General features: G+C 42.8%; 1 protein-coding gene across 3 annotated transcripts in view; it reads right to left on the reverse strand.

The window, feature by feature from the left end:
* Positions 1-17,372, reverse strand: part of SDK1 (sidekick cell adhesion molecule 1) — a 422,401-nt gene that overhangs the window by 19,993 nt on the left and 385,036 nt on the right. For all 3 annotated transcript variants that reach the window (XM_033000330.2, XM_033000329.2, XM_033000328.2), the window contains 5 exons: positions 13,653-13,768; positions 12,044-12,230; positions 11,095-11,232; positions 7,828-7,989; positions 6,516-6,641 (listed from right to left, as the gene is read on the reverse strand). In XM_033000330.2, the coding sequence (XP_032856221.1) occupies positions 6,516-6,641; positions 7,828-7,989; positions 11,095-11,232; positions 12,044-12,230; positions 13,653-13,768 (729 nt within the window). The remainder of the gene's footprint in view (positions 1-6,515; positions 6,642-7,827; positions 7,990-11,094; positions 11,233-12,043; positions 12,231-13,652; positions 13,769-17,372) is intronic.

The raw sequence follows: 17,372 nt of genomic DNA on the forward strand, positions 1-17,372 counted from the left end.
CTGTGCTGCACGTCTAGCAATACACACAATGACTAACAAACCCCAAACTACATCTTTTCTGATCATGAGGATTGGCAGTCTCAGTGGGTGCAAAAAGCAGGTTGAAATGTTATTGTTCCAGCTACATTTGAGAAATACCAAAGAACAATAAAAATAGGTAATTTTTCTGTCATGCTTAAAATTCAGACCAACACATTATTCACCAGCATGATCAGAGTATAATGAAGTTATCATAATGTACCATTGTTATGTATTAGTTGGATATTACAATGGCTATAAAACAAGAGATAAAATATTGACTTCCCTTTTACAGGGCAATAGAAGGCTAGATTATTTCTACCACATAAATTTACAATGTAATAAAAAGGGAGTTTGGGATTTAGTTTCTCTGAAGAGGGTGGAGTGAGGGATGCATTTTCAAAGTTAGATTGTTGCAACCACCAATACTAGGAAGATGTATCTCAGATGATAAAATATTGCCATAATTGCTAGAATTGCCTGAGCTTTCATAAACACATTTGCAAACAGCAATAAGAGAATTTGAGCCCATTGTGAATTGTCTGAAAAGCAATTTGTTTGCATTGAAAGCCACTTAAATGGGGGAAGAAAAAGCAACAATAAAAATAAATGTTCAACACTCATTGCAACAAACACAACTGTTCACACATGCACTTTCTCACTCATTTTCTCAAACCTATCAGGCTGCACAGTGCAGAACATCCAACAGACCAAGAAGTGTACATTTATCCACTCTGTAAAGCTTGCAGTAAGTTGGGAAAACTACCCTTGACAAGTCAACGTTGCATTTCCACCTCTCTGTCCCCTTGGCTATGGTGTGGGGCAGCAAGGGCTGCCAATGGATGTCTCTTTGGAGGGATTCCTGTCTCGCAGAGATTCAGAGATGCTCTGGCTGGTGGCTATATCTTCTCTACCCCATCCCCCTTTGATTTATTGAAAGAATCTTTGCCCAAACTTTTTTTCTTTTTTTCTGGGGTAGGAAACAGGGCTTGGCCAAGATGGGACCCAGTATGTGATCCTTGGGATCCCAGGGAGGTGCTGATGCAGCTACAGTGGTCAGAAATCTTCAGGGTGGCAGCCTGGAAAGGGGGGACATCCTTATGTCTGCCTTACTGCTGACACTGTGCAAACGCTATGCACAGTAGAGTCTATGGCTTCCCAAGCCCTGCCAACAAGGTTTTTAATTCCAGAGCCTCAATTAATTTATCGTCTTCATCTGGAATATTCAGGCCCCTCTTTGCAGACAGAGATTGTAAACAGATATATCCAAACTAAAAAAACCACTTTATTTCAGTAGTAAACTTTGAGATTAAATATTAAACACACACTTGTGAATTCATTCACTGCATCTCTTCTACCATTCCTCAAAACTAGGCTTGTTCTAAGTGTTAGAAGTTCAGTTGAAAGAGAATTCATTAGAAGGTCACCTGTGATAGCAAAGATTGGCCTTTAAGTTCAGCAGAAAATCATTAGTACACTGTACACGGTATTTTCCACTCAGTTTAGGGAGGAAAGATGCACCTGCCATGGTTGGGATATCAAATGGACGTTAACTCATAGAAACCACCAAGAAAAGCAAAGTTTGCAACACTGGACTCCCACAAAGAGGTGCAAGGCTCAGCCAGCCCCAGCTTACTCCCAGTTAACATCTGAGAGAGGCAGCACAGCTGGCAGCAGGGATGCACGTGTACTGCTTGCAAATGCTTTTCCTTCAATAACATCTGTCCTTTTCTTAATTTCATATTGCCTTTCGCACAGCACTCGGCTTCTTAGAAAAAGGCCTGTCTGATGGAAAAGGGAGGCCTCCTCAAAAAAATTAATTTTTCTTTGCTTCCTGTTCCTATAAGCCCTTCACCAGGCCCTGCCCCAGCCTTTTTTCCTGCTTACGTGAGATGTGATCTTTATCCCCCAGCCTTGATTTCTCCATACAATCTGGGAGTGAGGCATGTGCATGGGGTGGAGACCTGAATGGCAGGGGGAGATGAAACCACCTCCGACCTAACATGATGCCCAGCCTGCCCTGGCCAGGCGCCAGCCATCCTGTGCTTCCACCATATACAACAGCCACAGGCCAGCCTGGCTTCACAGGCAATTAATCGGGGTCTCCACGCTGAATAAAGCTGTCAGTCAGTAACGAAGGCTCCCAGCTCTGCTAATGCAGGCTACTAATAAACAACTGCTGTGCTGTAGCTGGGGAGATGGAAAGCTGTCGGTTATTTGGGTCTTAAACACCAACCTTCCCCTCTTAAAGTAAGAGGAGAGCCATGCTGTAAAACTTTCTCCTAATTACACATTAGGAGGTTTATGAGGGGAGAAGCTGCTGAGAGTTAAGGACTGTCTGAACACGAGTAGTGTTCCTCCTACAGAGGACAAAATTAAAATGTGGATGTACTTGTCAGAGGCAAAGGTCTGGATTATCATGCCAACTAGTGAAAGGACAAGAATGGGAAGTGAAGGCTGACAAACTGTCAGCCTCGGCATGTCGTTCACAAGCAGAAGCGAACCAAAGGCCCCATGGCAGATGCCGGCAATGCAGCTGCACCCTTCACTTTGAATTTACTGACTTCTGCTGGTTTGTGTCCATGTTTGACACTGCACTCCCTCATTTGTTTAAAAATAAATAGAAAAGGAAGAAAACATAAAAACGTTACTCAAGGCACCAGAAAGGAAACTAAAGTGAGATCCACCCTCCGGGTGTGGCAAGCAAAACCCAGCATTTCTAGGAAGAACAATCCCCACTCCAAATAGATGGTTTCTTCCCTAAAACGTCTGCTGCCTTCATGGAACTGATGATCTGGGGGATCAAAAGAAAACATTTTCCTGACTTGTCTGTGTCCTAAGCTCATGATTTGTGGCTGATCTGAGGCTTAATGGCCTGTTCATGACAGTCAGGGTGCTAGAAATACTATTATTGGAAACATGTTAAGATGCAATTCTCTCCCACCGGGCTTAAGCCATCCCCTGATTGGGAAAAGCAAACGAACAAGATCCAAAATGAATGACAGGGAGAGGTAGCAGGAGAGGAAGTCTCTATCGGCTTGTCCTGGGTTGGAGGCTTTTCCTGAGGCGACACGAGCCATGGGGCAGATTGACCGAACACGTACGCGGACGCCCCGCACCTGAAGGCGTCTGCATCAGGCCAACACATGCTTGAAGGTCTTGTGCTGGCAGTTACCGAGCTCCGTGTGCTCCTGGCAACGTGGATCCCCAGGGCATTATGCAACAACACCTCCTTTGTGGATAGGGGATAACTGGGAAGGCAAGTCTTTGTGAGACTTGGTACGTTACAGGCCACGTGCCCGCCCCTAAAGCACGGTACAGAGAGAGGAGCCTTGGATGGGGCATGGGGTGGGAAACAAAGAAGCGGAACTAGATTCTCCACTCCTTCCAGCAGCACTGGGAACCTTAACATCATTGTGCCATTTCTGTCTTTTTCTCTGTACATAAAAACTGAGGACACGATCTAATACCCATTCCTTACCCAGCCTAGCTGATGTCTAGGGAGTGCTTGCGATGGCAGTGACAGAGGCTGCTTAATTGCATTTCTTGTAATGCACAAGGAGCTAAACTGGAATTCATTTCTCCAGGGACAGAGAAGTTGAAGGAAAAGAAAAACTCTTCTGTTTCTGTAATGTCTTCCTCTAGCACAGATCACTCTAGAAAAAATATTGGTTTGCCTGCTCCATCCCTGTGTCTGAGTATATTCAAAATGCAGAGGAGGTAGTCAGCCTGGTCACCTTCCATAAATCTGGGAGAGAAACAGAGAGATTAAATGAACAATCTCAGCTGCCTGCTGCCACCACTGCTAAACCCAGCAGGGCAGCCAGAGCCCTGGGAGACACAGCAGGGCACCGAAAAATTCAAAGGGAAGTGACAAAAGGGGGTAGAGTTTGCCATTTCTGACAGAAAGCCACCCTCCTACTCTGATGGAAGAGTCTTGGCAGGGAGCTGCAGCAGGGAAAATGAGATGATACAGCATTTAACGTTTGGGGTAATGAGGCCTATAATAGATGACACTTGAGATTGTGAAACACTAAGGTAGTGGTATTGCATTTAAATACTGGCAACAAGCTAAAGCTTTTCATCTGTCTGTTCAATGCCCCTTTTTTCTGATTGCAGAAGGATGAATATGTATTTTCCTTCCTTGATTTTATGTGAAGGGTACAAGTCAACTGCTCTTCTCTTGGACAACTCCTTAAAAACAAAGGTTGCTCCAATCCACGCTCTACTACCCATATAAATTGACGTGCAGAAGCAAAATTCTTAGAACTATATTAAAACAGAAGCTGCTCTGAATGACCAGCCCTGACAGGAGGAATTAATTCCCTGCTTTTGTTAAGCTCGTAATTCAGATTTCAAACTCCTCCGTGCAGAGATGAGGAAGAAAGGCGGCACAGAAAGGAAGCTGACGCTTGGATGAAAGAAGCAAACGTTCCAATTAGCCTGTCTCCTATCCTGGATCACATTTCATGCTTCCTACAGCTGCAACCAGAACGATGGATAAGAATCCAGCATACAAATGCCTCGTTCATTTGCTACAGCAGCATGAATAGGATTAAAATAATCTGAAGAGGAATTAAATGCCTCAACAGTCAGGTTGCAAGAGCAGGAGAATAAGACCTCTTCTGTGTGTTCCCAGGATCGGTGGAGCGGGGCCAGCAGGAGTGACCCAGGGTTAATGCAGCTCAGACCTGCCTTGGAGAGACTATTTTCTTTCTACTCAAAAAGAGTGGGCCACAGATCCTACATCCTTAGCCATAAACTGTAAAATGTTCGGTGAGACAAGCCCAGGAACATCAGATGAGATTGCAGTGTCACCACTCACACGAGTTGAATTTCCAGCTTGCAGACAATCTATTCATGGGCTGCAGGTTTCCCTCTAAGATACTCTTACTCAGAAAATCCCTGTTTGGGGAAATGTTAAGCTGGTAAGTGAACTTCAATGAACAGTTTTGGTTTGACTTGCTATCTAAACAATGCTGTTCAAATAAGACAGAGTATTTTCTACCTATGAAGAAATAAGGGAAAAAATCAATAAGTTGATGTAAGGGAAACAGCAGCACAGAGGTGTCGTGCCTCTAATTTAAAAAAAAATCTTGATCACACTGGGAAACTCTAGTGCTTTGAGAAGGTAGACATTTTCCGTGATTTTCTTTTGAAAACAATTGTCAAATTAAATGACAGAAATAGGAAGAAACTTTAGGGTCACAGCAGAGCCTCAATACAGAGCAAATTCTATCGGATGCAGGTATGGGACCCTGCATCTTCAGTGACGAACACAGAAATACGGGCAATAGTTTTTTACTCCTCTGGTTAAATGTAATTAAAATCATTGGTTTTAAATGCAACCTTACATTCAAGACACATATAAGGAACAGGATCTTTTATATAATCAAAAAGATAAGCATTCATTTAATCAATATATAATCAAGCAGTACGCGAGCACCTAGAAGTAAAAAAGGAAAGAACAAGCAGCCAACATTGATATGTCAAGTATAAATCATGTCTAATTTCATTCTGTGACAGAGTAGCAGACCTCGTCAATAGAGGAGAAAGAGCAGACATCATCTATCCTGACTTCAGCAAAGCTTTTGGCATCGTGACATTCAAACACGGCCTATGTGAAACATGTATCTGGTAGATGCATCACTAGCTAGAAAACTGTACTCAGTGAATGGCTATCAACATTCACTGTCAGAGTGGAGGGAAATTATCAAGTGAGAATACAGGGGTCTGGCAGCATTCAGTCTTTTTTTTTTTTAATGGCTTGGTTACCACAAAGTGTGCGCTTATTGGATTTGCAAGGGGTAACCAAGATGGGAGAGGCTGTGAACAAGCTGGAGCATACACCTACTTTTAAAATTACCTTGTCCAACTGGGGAAATATTCTGGAAAAAGCAGAGAACAGCTTCAGTAAGATGCAAATCCCAGAAGCAAAGGAGCTCTGGGAAAGCACCAAGAAAAACTGTGGTTATGAGGGGGATTCCTTTTTCCCCTCTAACGCCCTCCCCCTGCAGAATAAATGAGGAAAGCGATGTGTATGTGGTGCTGAAGTCCTGGCAATATTATTAACAGTAAAACAACAATTAGCTGCTGTGTTCCGCTGCAGAAGAGAACAGATTTCTATCTGTGGTCCTCAAAATACAGCTTGTAAGTACTTATTAGCCCTTGTGCATGAAAGACGCTGTTAGCATTTAAGTGAGTTTTAATTATTAACTATATTAGCTCATCAGTTGGATGATTTACCAGTGATATGGCACAGTGAAATCCAGAGTACTCAGGGTAATTTTCTGTGACTATTCCTAAACAGGAGAAAATGTGCTAAACCACGTAATAAACCAGCAACGGTTTAATACTGGCTGGTGATAGCATTCTCTCACAAAATCCCACTGCCTTACTGGAATGACAAAGAATCTCTCCACTGTGGAATGGCTTTCAGTGTGGACTGAAGGAAGGGAACTCATTACATCATGATCTCTCTGTTTCCCATGACTTACCTGAGGGTCGTGCCTCTATAATGTAGCCAGTTGTGGGTTTTTCTCCTGAATCTCCCTCAGTCCATTGTAGTGTCAGCCCAGAAGCAGATTTTGTCACCAGAATTTCTTGAGGGGAGCCGGGAGATCCTGAAAGATGAAATGAGAATAGCGAATGGTGGTGGTATCACAGATTGCAGTATTTTTTGTTTCTTCTACTGATAAAGGGGAAAAAAATTATCTAGAAATAATGGTCAACATGAACTAGCTCAATGGATTATTGACCTAAATTTTTTCCCTAGTTTTCATACCAGCAGTTATATGTCAATGACTGGGTTTTACAGGTACCTGTGTTAAGAAGGAAAGAGTAAAAAACCTCTCATTTAACTAAGTGGTTTTGCACACTGCTGCTATTTCTGACTTGAGAGGTGAAACTAACCTCCGAGTTTCAGGGAGAGGGTCATGTGGGCAGCTGCCTGCCCATCCACTTGGGAAGACACCACAGCCACACTGGAGAGGATTCCTGCTTTATACTGTCTGTGGTGGGGCATGAGAGTTAAACTGTGGATCCACGGTGCTGCTGTCCCAGATAATGACTGTGGAGGGTATCATAATAAAATGAAAGCTTGCTGACACCCAGAAGAGTGGAATTGTCGGATGTGGCTCTGATGGAGGGAGCAAATATTTCCCTGAGCTGGGAAAGATGTAAAAATCAGAAATGTGACCAGTGCATTGATGTTCTGTGATTTACTGGACAGGCTCATATCATTGGAGGGCATTTACCTTGTTAGATTATCTGTTTATCAAAATCACTGATCAAATAAGAAAACAAACTCTTTTGGTACACACATTGAACCAAACTGGTATTCAGTCTGTAGCTCCTCTTGACACATCAGGAAATTTGCAGACCTCTCCCTCTGCATAAGCCAAAGTGTCAGGAGAGAATAATTGTAAATTCTTTCTGGCTTTACATCCAGGAACCTCTGCTGGTTTCTGCAGAGTTATTCCAGTTCTGACTCCACCACATAGCAATACAGTCAGAATTATGCACTGCACTGTAAGGCTGCAGCTGTGAAATCCCTGGCTAGCCCATTTTTGTTATGATTTATTCACACTGTTTTGTTTATTCACATCAGAATTCTGGATTTCAGGAAAAAAGGAAACATGTTTTTCATGGGCAGTTGCGAAACTCACTGAATCATGTCCTGAGCTACTGTGACTCAACTCCTCCTTGGCTTGGATTTTCATGTGAAGCCCTGAGCGCACTATTCCCCACTGTTGGACCCTGTTTGTATAACTGATCTGGCTTTCGACATGCTTTTATGGTTCCACTTACCTTCTGCTGGCCCAGCTGTGACGTTGGCTTGCAGTTCAGGTCCATAGGCGATGGTTCGGGCTTGCACTCTGAATAAATAGGTCATGCCCTTGGTGAGATCTCGGACCTTCAACCAGCGTTGCCAGTTCCCTTTAATGTCCACAGTCACCACCTTACTCACCCCTAGAACAGCCACATAGATAAAAAAATATGAGAAGGTTGCAGTGCAAAAGAAGAAATCAAGTGGAGCTTATTACATCTAGATGGTAAGTAAAATTATCTAACAGTTTGCTAAGAAAGTATTTCTTACAATTAGCAGGAGTTTAAGTAGTGATAATAGCCAATTTTCAGCACTGATAAGTATAATTAGAGTTTAAGCTTGATAAGTGGGTACTGACAAGAAAAAAACCTTACAACACAACTGGGAAATTACCAAGAGACTACACGCAACTTCACTAATTACTCTGGGAAGAAAGGAGGAGCTAAACTAAGAGGACTGTGTGTTGCAGATTGCTTCCTAAGCAAGCATTTCTGCACTGCTGCTTTGCTGAGTAACCTGCAACATTGCCTGGAGGAGGAAAGAAGGGCCAGGTCCTTTCATCTCATCCTGTCGTTGCCACCATTTCCGAGTGAATGCAGAATGAAGGATGTGTGTCTCACAGGTAACCTGTAGGTATAAATGTCACTGCAGTAGGGGATGCAATCAAAGCACTATTAGTTTGGACAAGGTTGAAGTCGTGACTTGTGTTTCACTCTTCTCACTCTCAAAGAATTTTTCTTACACAGATGAAATAAAACCAGCTCTGCTTGCTTCACCAAGGCTCATAGCTAGTTCTATGTTTAGGTTCTCAATGCTGTATAAAGAGCAGAACAGCAATGAGTGTTTTGAAAACAAAAATTCTATTTTTCACTGAAATTTTCTAAAAGTCAGCCAATGGAAATAATTTGATTTACAAAATATTTTACAGAACAGAAAGTACTAATTTACAGGGTCCTTTTGGCATTTTTCTGGTTCTGTAGATGTACATAACACATTACAAACCAAGAAGAAAGAAAGTGGGAGAATGTTTTTCCCACTAGAGAAGGCTGCTAGCTAGTTTATCTTTCCAGAAAAATGCAGAAGGAAGGTGTTTTTCAATCCAGATGCTTATTTTATGCAAATCAAGATGATGCTTTCAGTTTTTATCAGTTAAATAAAGAATAATGTCCACGCGATTTCTGTTCAAAGTTTTCTCCCAGATAAAATTTATAACTCAGGGAATCTTTCCTTGGTTAACGAGGAAGCAGTAAAAGTGCTCCCTCCTTCCCTAGGTGTACTATTTCATTTCTCTGAGACAAATCAGGAAGCATTTGTCATTTTGAAGTTATGTTCCAAAAGAAAGGAACTGTTAAAAAAGGCTCTAGGGCAATTTTGTTGTCTATTACTGTGTAAAACATAACACTGTAAAGCTTAAACAATAAAAGGTCAAATAGGGAGAAGACTGTGCTAAAGAACAGATCGCTGTTTGAAAGTTTTGCAAAATGTGCAGATTTTAAGCAGTGGCTTGTGAGTGGGAAGGCAGGAGGTGTCACAACGGCGAGGATGCTCAGCCAAAAATCACAAATGGGTGTAAAGTCAAAAGATGCAGGAAAAAAGCTCCAGAGGTTCTGGTCCATTCGTGTTGTTGCATTGTAGTGCTGGCATTGGAGGAATGTGAGACCTGGAGCTGGAAGGAGCCTCCGGGATTGTGGCATCTGGCAGCTGCCGGCCCCACAAGCCTTGCTGCCTGCATTCAACACAATTACGTGCTCCATCTTCAAATAAGTTTGGCTCGCCTTGCTCTCTAAATAAAGGAGCGTGGCGTTTCTATCAGAAGAAAATGATAGCATCGAGGGAGGGATTACTTACCATGGTGGGAGAGTAAATATGTTTGGCTAAAGAAAAATGTTGGCACGAGAGCAAATGGGCAGAAACTGGGAAATAAATTTTGGCAAAAATTTAGAATCTGAGGAAAATCCCTCCATAACCTCCCCATTCACATCAGAAATCTTCTCCAGGGGAAGGAAAGACAAACTGGAGTCAGAGATAGCACAGGTAGATGTACAGAAGAGAAGAAAAGAAATCAAAGATTCTGAGGATGTTAAGTCAAATTCACGCAGAGAAAACATGATCTGACACTTCCATATTTTCAGGGGACAAAATGTATTCTTAACCACTGTGTAGGAATGAATAAAAGGCAGTAAATGCCCAAACAGCCCAAATCTCCTGCATACCCTGTGCACATTTCTTGGTCAGAATTAGAAATGCTTTCTGAATTAGCTCTTTGTGTTCAGACCTGCCAGCCTTAAAGGCTGAAAGTGTTTTTATTCTCATGTTTTCATTCCTGAATATAACTTTCTCAGTGCATGAGACATGGATATTCAGACAATATAGATCTTTATTCCTTACAGAAGGAGCAAATACAAGTGATTGATATCCTTATTTCTTTGGAAAAGGGTTTAAAATGGATTGGCAATGGCTGAAATGACTCTCCCTGCTGTCACACAGCCAAAGTTGGACATCCTATTGAACTATTGGCAATCTACCAGGAATATAAAAATATTAATAAGACAATCCACAAACTGTAATCTTTTCTAATTCACCTTTGGGATGAATTTACATTTGTTTTCAGGGAAATTGCCAAATCCTTCTCTGTTGCTGCTCTGGCAAATTAATGAAACATTTGCGGCCACCACATTGTTGTGGCCTAGCTTAAATCTAGTGCTGGGTTAAAAATGCTGCTTGAAAACTCCATGTAAACAGACACAACTAAATCTCTATCACAGTTATTCTCCCCTGTCAAAAGCAGCAGTGGTACCAGTGATGACTAGCACATTTGATGCCCGGGCAATCTTTGCGATAACAGAAGTGACACGATGTGATAAGCAACACAAATGTGTCTGACGACTATTCTGGGATGGAGCCTACTCAGCAATTTCGAAGCGAACGTGGGGAGACAATCAGGCACTCTCAGGCTGAGTTTCCTCTTCGCCCATACCAGGTAATGATGGCTGTAAAATGACTTTTCAAATCACACAGAATATAGTTTGTGCAAGAAAATGAGAGAGGACAGACAAAAGCTATATTCCACAATATTATAGTTTGCTGAACTGTTTTGGCAAAAGCGGAATTGTTTTACTTACCCTCTGCCACCTGGCTTCTCTTGGAAAATGGCAGAGAGCAAGTAGGAAATTGGGCAGAGATAAAAGATACTACAGTACTTTTCTGTCATTTCTCCATGAATATGTATGATTGGAGGTCTTTCTTACCCTGGACAGGAGCCAAAGGCTCATAGACTACTCGATAACCCTGCAGGACTCCATTTGCTGCTGTCGGCTCGCCCCAGGACACATTGAGCGTAGTGCAAGTGATTTCAGAGAACGCCAAGAAGCTGGGAGCACTGGGTGCTGAAAGGATTACAAAGAAATTGAATTGCAGTAGGAGCAGTCAATCTGATATACATGTATATTATAAAACATTGGTTTATTTGCCCAGCCTAAATCTAAAGGAAACAAGCTGAGAATGGGAACTGTCAATTGTACCCCAACGTCCTGTAATCAATCAGAAATGCAGACTGTCCTAAAAAAAAGCAGCCTCTCAGCTGCAAAGCTGAACTTCAAAAGCAAGCAATGAGGTAGGACACAGAAGGGAAAGAGCCTCAAAAGGGTGCTACGTAAGCATACAGCCCAAGCACACACCTCCTCTTCACAGCCACCACCAAGGACATTGCCTTCCCCCTGTGCTGGAGCACTCCCACCATGGTCATGTCCAGCACAGAGACAGTTCAGTCTGCCTGGGTGGTGGCTGATCCAGCTTTAATTAAAAAAAAAAAGGAGGAATTATAAAAATCACAGTAATTCTCTCACATGGCTGTTTGGGCTATTTTCAGGCACTGAAGATGAGCTCCTTCAGATTTTCAGATGTGATAGCAGAGGCCAGAAACACATACACAAACAGTTTCCTTATGGACCTTGTGAAGCTGCTGGTTCTTCTTCCAGTCCATTCTCATTTCTGCTGTATCACTCCCTTTCCCACGTGGTCCACTTATTAGGTCCCTTTCTTTCCCCCCTCCAAGACCATTGCAATGTAGTGACTCATCCAAAACCTAAATCTAAACACCAGTGCCCTCCTGCATCCACCTATTTCCCTTAGCCACTGCCCAGTTACACGTCAGTCATCACCAAGTCTGTGCTTTAAGAGAAGACAGTGCTCCCGTACCCGCCTGGTGTGTCCTGCCCTGCGAGGGGCTGCTCCTGGGGCCATCCCCGGCTGCATTGAAAGCAGAGATGCACACCATGTACCGCGTGTGGCTGGTCAGGTTTTTGAGCCGGACTGTTGTCTCCGGAAGAAAAAGGACCTTCACTTTCTCCGTGTCATTTTGGATATCGCTCTCCCAGTAATAAATCTGTTGGGACAGTGAGATGTTTTAATATATACTACACCTAGAAAATATCTGGGCATTGCAGCTATAAAACATGAGGAAGATGGCACAGTCTTGTTCTGGACTCCTCTGTTAAAGGGGAATACTAACACTTTTCACCATGTACCCAATCTTTTCTCTTCCTTTGGCAAATTCCCCTGAGTCCAGTGACCACATAGCTGAGTACATCACTCAAAAATAGAACACAGGCTGAAGAATATGGCCTAACGACAGCAGATGTGGGCTGCCAGAGTTCACCAATGAGAGGTCAGTTTTTAAATTCTCCCTGAAAAGCTAGCTGCCTGTCAACACTGGCATCCTGATACAATGGTCCATAGTTCACCTCTGTTTTCACGCAATTGTTTCACTATTCGTGTTCACAGGACAGCCAAGCAAATGCCTTCCTGAAGAGGCTAATAAAGACTTTCCCTAAAGTTCCTTGAGGTGCTTTTCCCCATTCTTCCCTTACATAATTTTTACACTGATCCCATAAAATTAGGCTTTGGAGAAGTTGTTTCCAAGAGGAAAAGTGGTGCCAGCCCTACTTATTGGACAGGCCTGGCAGTGAGAGCATTACAACAGGCCAAAGCAAGTCAGAAAGTTGAGAGAATGAGCCAAGGCAAGATTCCACCTTGGCTCTACAAGCCAAGCTGTTAGAGCCATCTATATACGTACAAAAGGAAAAGAACATGAATTGATATATAAGGATGCTTGTTACTGCCAAGAAGGGATGCCAGATTATTCACATTGGCTTGGCTTTTCTTCGCTTATGGACCTAAATTCATGGACAGAGGCAGAGCCAGACACTGAACCCAAGCCAAGCTCCAGTGTTTGTAGACTTGCCCATTTCCACTCTCTAAGGGTCCATTCTCATGCCGGAGAAGCTAAACAACATGCCTCTGCAGTGTGCTCATCTCCTATGAACCGAATGCAATTAATACTATGATTTAATTTTGTTAAATTTAAGGAAACAAAATAATTCTTCTGAAATCTGACCTAGCTCAGGTTTCTCGCTTGGAAAAAGTTCCGCTTTTCCTAATGGCTTGTAACATTTGATAGACAGAAAGCTCAGTTGATTTTCTTCAATATGTTTCTTGCCCCTAGCTTTTGTGTGTCTGTTGCTTTTTTGGAGCAGATATGTTGCCTGCATAAGTAGAGTTGCTTCCTTATCTGCATACCCTGTTTCCCCATGTTCTCCACAAACAGCAACACACTTTTCGCTCTCTCCCCCTGAAATCTCATTCTCTTTCTCTGGGTTTTGGGACATAGTGCCATTTCTGTACTGCAGTGTGAACGCTGTTTTAATTTGCCTTATGCAGTGAGGGCAACTGTAGTTTGTAGAGCTATCTCACTAGTAATAGCAATGCCAAGCAAGATAAATGAAACCAGTAGGAACAGGAGGATTGCCTTGTAGCCTTGGATGTTCCCATTTTGGCTGTCAGCAGGAGGCGGGTCCCAGGTGAGCTCCAGCTGGCTTGCAGAAAGGGAGTTTACTTGGATGTTCTGTGGGGCCAGCGCTGGTGCTAGAAAGGAAGACAGAAGAATTAATAGTGACAAGCAGAACTAGCTCATATCCACTCTGCAATTTTCCATTTGCAGAAGGACCCAGGACAGACTCTGTTTACGCCACAGGTCAGCTAACAGTGTCGGCCCTGGAGGTATCCATATCATGGGAAGTCTCAGCACCCGTGGTCTGAGGAGTAGTCGAGCCTCTGGACGTGGTCGTGTTCTGTCCCACACAGACTGGGATAGACATTGAAGCACCTCAATCCCGCCCGGAGCTTTGGAAAAGAAAGGAGAATTTTGTCTTCATGCTATGGTCACGTTCGGGGCTTGCCTTTGGCATTACGCTGCGCCCCTGACCGACTGCTCCTGAAAGTAACTGGGAGCAAGGCAGCCATCAGCCTGGCCTCCCACTCAGCAGTGGGGCTTTGTAACAGCCTGTCTGCAAGGCTCCAAGACTTAGGGCCAAAATACTGTCTAAAATTACCTCAAAAACCAGTCAGTTGCAAATCAATTCAGCTAATATTTTATGTATGACAAAATCACTTCTAGTTTGCTACTTGTTGGCTCTGCTTTGATTATACCTTTCCATATACATGCTAGCCATCTTTGGCTCCTTATGGCATTTCTTCATTGCATTGGGGTGTGCTGGAAAACTAATCTTTGAGTGCACCTGGGTCACACCATCCTTCCTTTTGTCGGGTTCCAACTTGGTGCAGGTGGATTTTCTTCCCTGGCGGCTTGCAAGGACAGTCTGTTTTCCCGACCTGCTGTCTCTGCCTTCAGCAGGTCTTAACGAACCAGCACATGGTCTGTTTACAGAAGAGGTGTTGAAGTCTGTCCAGTTCAAACTCCAGAAGTAGGAAAAGAAAGGCAGGGCAAAGGGTACGCTTCTCCTTTCTCCATATTTACAGTGCCATAGCCTTCACCCAGACCACCAGAGAAAGTCACCTGTTTCCTCTCTGCCCCTTTACGGGCCATAAATAAACGTGATAAAACATTCACTACTCAGGTTAGATAGCCCCGGTTATCTGCTCCTCTGGAGACTTCTTTCTTCAGAGAGAATGACCTTCATAAGTCACAGTTTTCTACCAATACTCCCTCCCCCCAGAGTTATAAAATAAAATAGTAATTAACACCCACTCAGCCTGACACCAACTATTTATTTTGTTCTAACTGTGTGGTTTCCATATTATCACTGCCCACCCTGCCGTTAATGGAAATGTTAATAACCAGCGCCAGGTTGTTGTGACAGATGCTTGGGCTCATTATCAGAAATTCTTATTTACCGCTCCATTAAACGACAGAATCGCACAAAAAAACAATTCAATCAAAACTAACTGGAGGAATTTTAACAGCCACATTAATAATCCAAAACATAAATAAAGTTAATGTCTTTTGCATGTTTGCCATCGGCAACTCTATTACAAAATTATTGCTGTACAATTAAAATGTGAAAGGCAAAATTGAAAATAGCCTTTACCCCAAATGCTCAGTTAAAACTATTTTTTTTTTTTTTTTTTAATTTTCCACCTGGATGCAGCAAATGCAAGAAGTGACAATGACCATCAGTAAAATACAGTTTGTTCACAGGGATGCCCTCATCTCGTTGCTGCCCTGCCTTCTGCACTTTGTGGAGAAGCGAAGGGAGCAGCCAGCCGGCTGGCTGGCTCCGTTCAGTGCAACGTGGCACCATTCTGCTAAGGACCAAAAATCTCAAGATTTTGAGACTTTCACAGCACACATTAGAGTGAGAGGCCAAACTGATCACACAGTACAAACCTGAAAATGCATCTTGGAGATTTGCAGATGATGACATGCTCAGGAAAACAGGAATATGTACAATCACAAAAGAAAATGGATCACTTTAGCAATGTATTTTGTTTCTAGGTAGTGATGCTACTGTCTGTCCTGAGTTGACATCTTCAAAGTCCTCTCAATACCCAGGTCTGAAGCAGCATCTACAATAGCATTTTTCTTTGGATCCCCCGTGCCAGCCTGCAGCAATTGCCACTTCCAAGATCCGACCATTAGAAGAGCTGGCACACGCAGCCTGCTGCCAGAAAAACACCGTTTTTTCTCAACCCCTTTCTGGAGCCCATCTAAGAAACACAAAGGTTAAAAGCTGCCAGTGGACTGACATTCTCACTGCTGGATCTGCACTTTTGCTGGCATGGTGGTAGAAAATTTCATGGGAGTCAAAAAAAAAAAAAAAAGACAATGTGGAAAAAGACACTTCTCTTCGCTACCTCAGAGCCTCAACAAGATGCAAATTGTTTGGTTTTGTGCCCTATGAGTCTGTCCCTCTGTTCAACTTTCAAAGGCTGATGTGTACCTCCTCTTCTAAGCACAGATTTCGTGTTGACAGCAAGGGACAGCCAAAAAGTGCTGCTGATGCTTGATGTGGCTCCTTGCAGACAGCACATTACATTAAGGGTGAAATGAAACACTTCAAAAAGAAGGAAACACATTCCCTAAAGACTCTACCTGTTTGAAACCCCAGACCATTCACTGAATGTATGGGCGTCCTGTGTCAATAAAAGCAAGTGTATTTTAAAGGTGAATTCAAAAGCCTTTTACCTTCTAGGAATGCAGTTCAAGATTACTGAGCTCTTAATTTTTTCATGGCTGTTGAAATCATAAATACATAAAAAGCAAGGTTAAAGCTGCATACCTCACACTGCTTTAGGTACTAGTGACATTATCAACTATAGCAGGAATGACACAGACCCCTGAGGGTCCAAACTCAGCTCTTGGCAGGTGGAAAGCATGTATTCATGAAATCTAATTCTGTGTCTAATCCTGCCTTGAAATCTCATGGAGGTATTTGTCACTTCTGAGATTATCTCCTTGCAACTCTCAGCCAAAATGTAAGGAGAAAGGCTGAGCAGGTTGTATAGTAATTAGTAAAAAAGAGCCCTCATCATCTATGGATTGGGACAATGTTGGCAGGATCGTGTAAAGGCAACAAATCTATCTATAAATACAAGAGAAAGTCAAAATGAGCCCATGAATAAAATCACACATCTAAATCCACATTTAAACATATAACTGCCCTCATTTTCCAGTCGTACTGAACAGCCTATGCTCACACTGCAGTCAATTTGAGCTTGCAAATGCTTATAACCTTTAAAGAGAAGGTGCTTAAAATCCCCAGTGGCCTGCCCGCACCAGAGCTTCGTGCATTGCAGAAGGCTCACCTCAGTTTTTCTCGCTGCTTGCTTGGGATATTTGCTCTCTGGGCTGCGTGGCACCGAGAGCTTTTCATCAATATGAAACTACTATTCCTTTTCTTAGTGACAGTTGCCACGATGCTCTGTAGCACACGTAGGCTACAAATCCTCATGATTCATTGGGTAAACTTAATAACTCTTTTTATGAAGCATTCCTTGCTGCTCTTACATCTGCTCCAATTTCTGGGTAGCAAAGGATTTCTCCTCTGCTGATTTTCTAATTGTTTCTGTAATGCCAGTATTATGTCAGGAAATTCACAGACAAGTCTGGGACAAAATTCCCCAATACTCATGCCATTTAAATAAACGTGCAGGCAAAAAATGAGGAGAAAAATGCAGTGAGAGAGACCGAAGATTTTATGTGCATCAGCTTGATCCCACAGTTCCAAAC

This window comes from Tyto alba, unplaced genomic scaffold (genome assembly GCF_018691265.1).
Source record: "Tyto alba isolate M040663 unplaced genomic scaffold, T.alba_DEE_v4.0 Super-Scaffold_28, whole genome shotgun sequence".
In the NCBI taxonomy this organism is placed as follows: domain Eukaryota; kingdom Metazoa; phylum Chordata; class Aves; order Strigiformes; family Tytonidae; genus Tyto; species Tyto alba.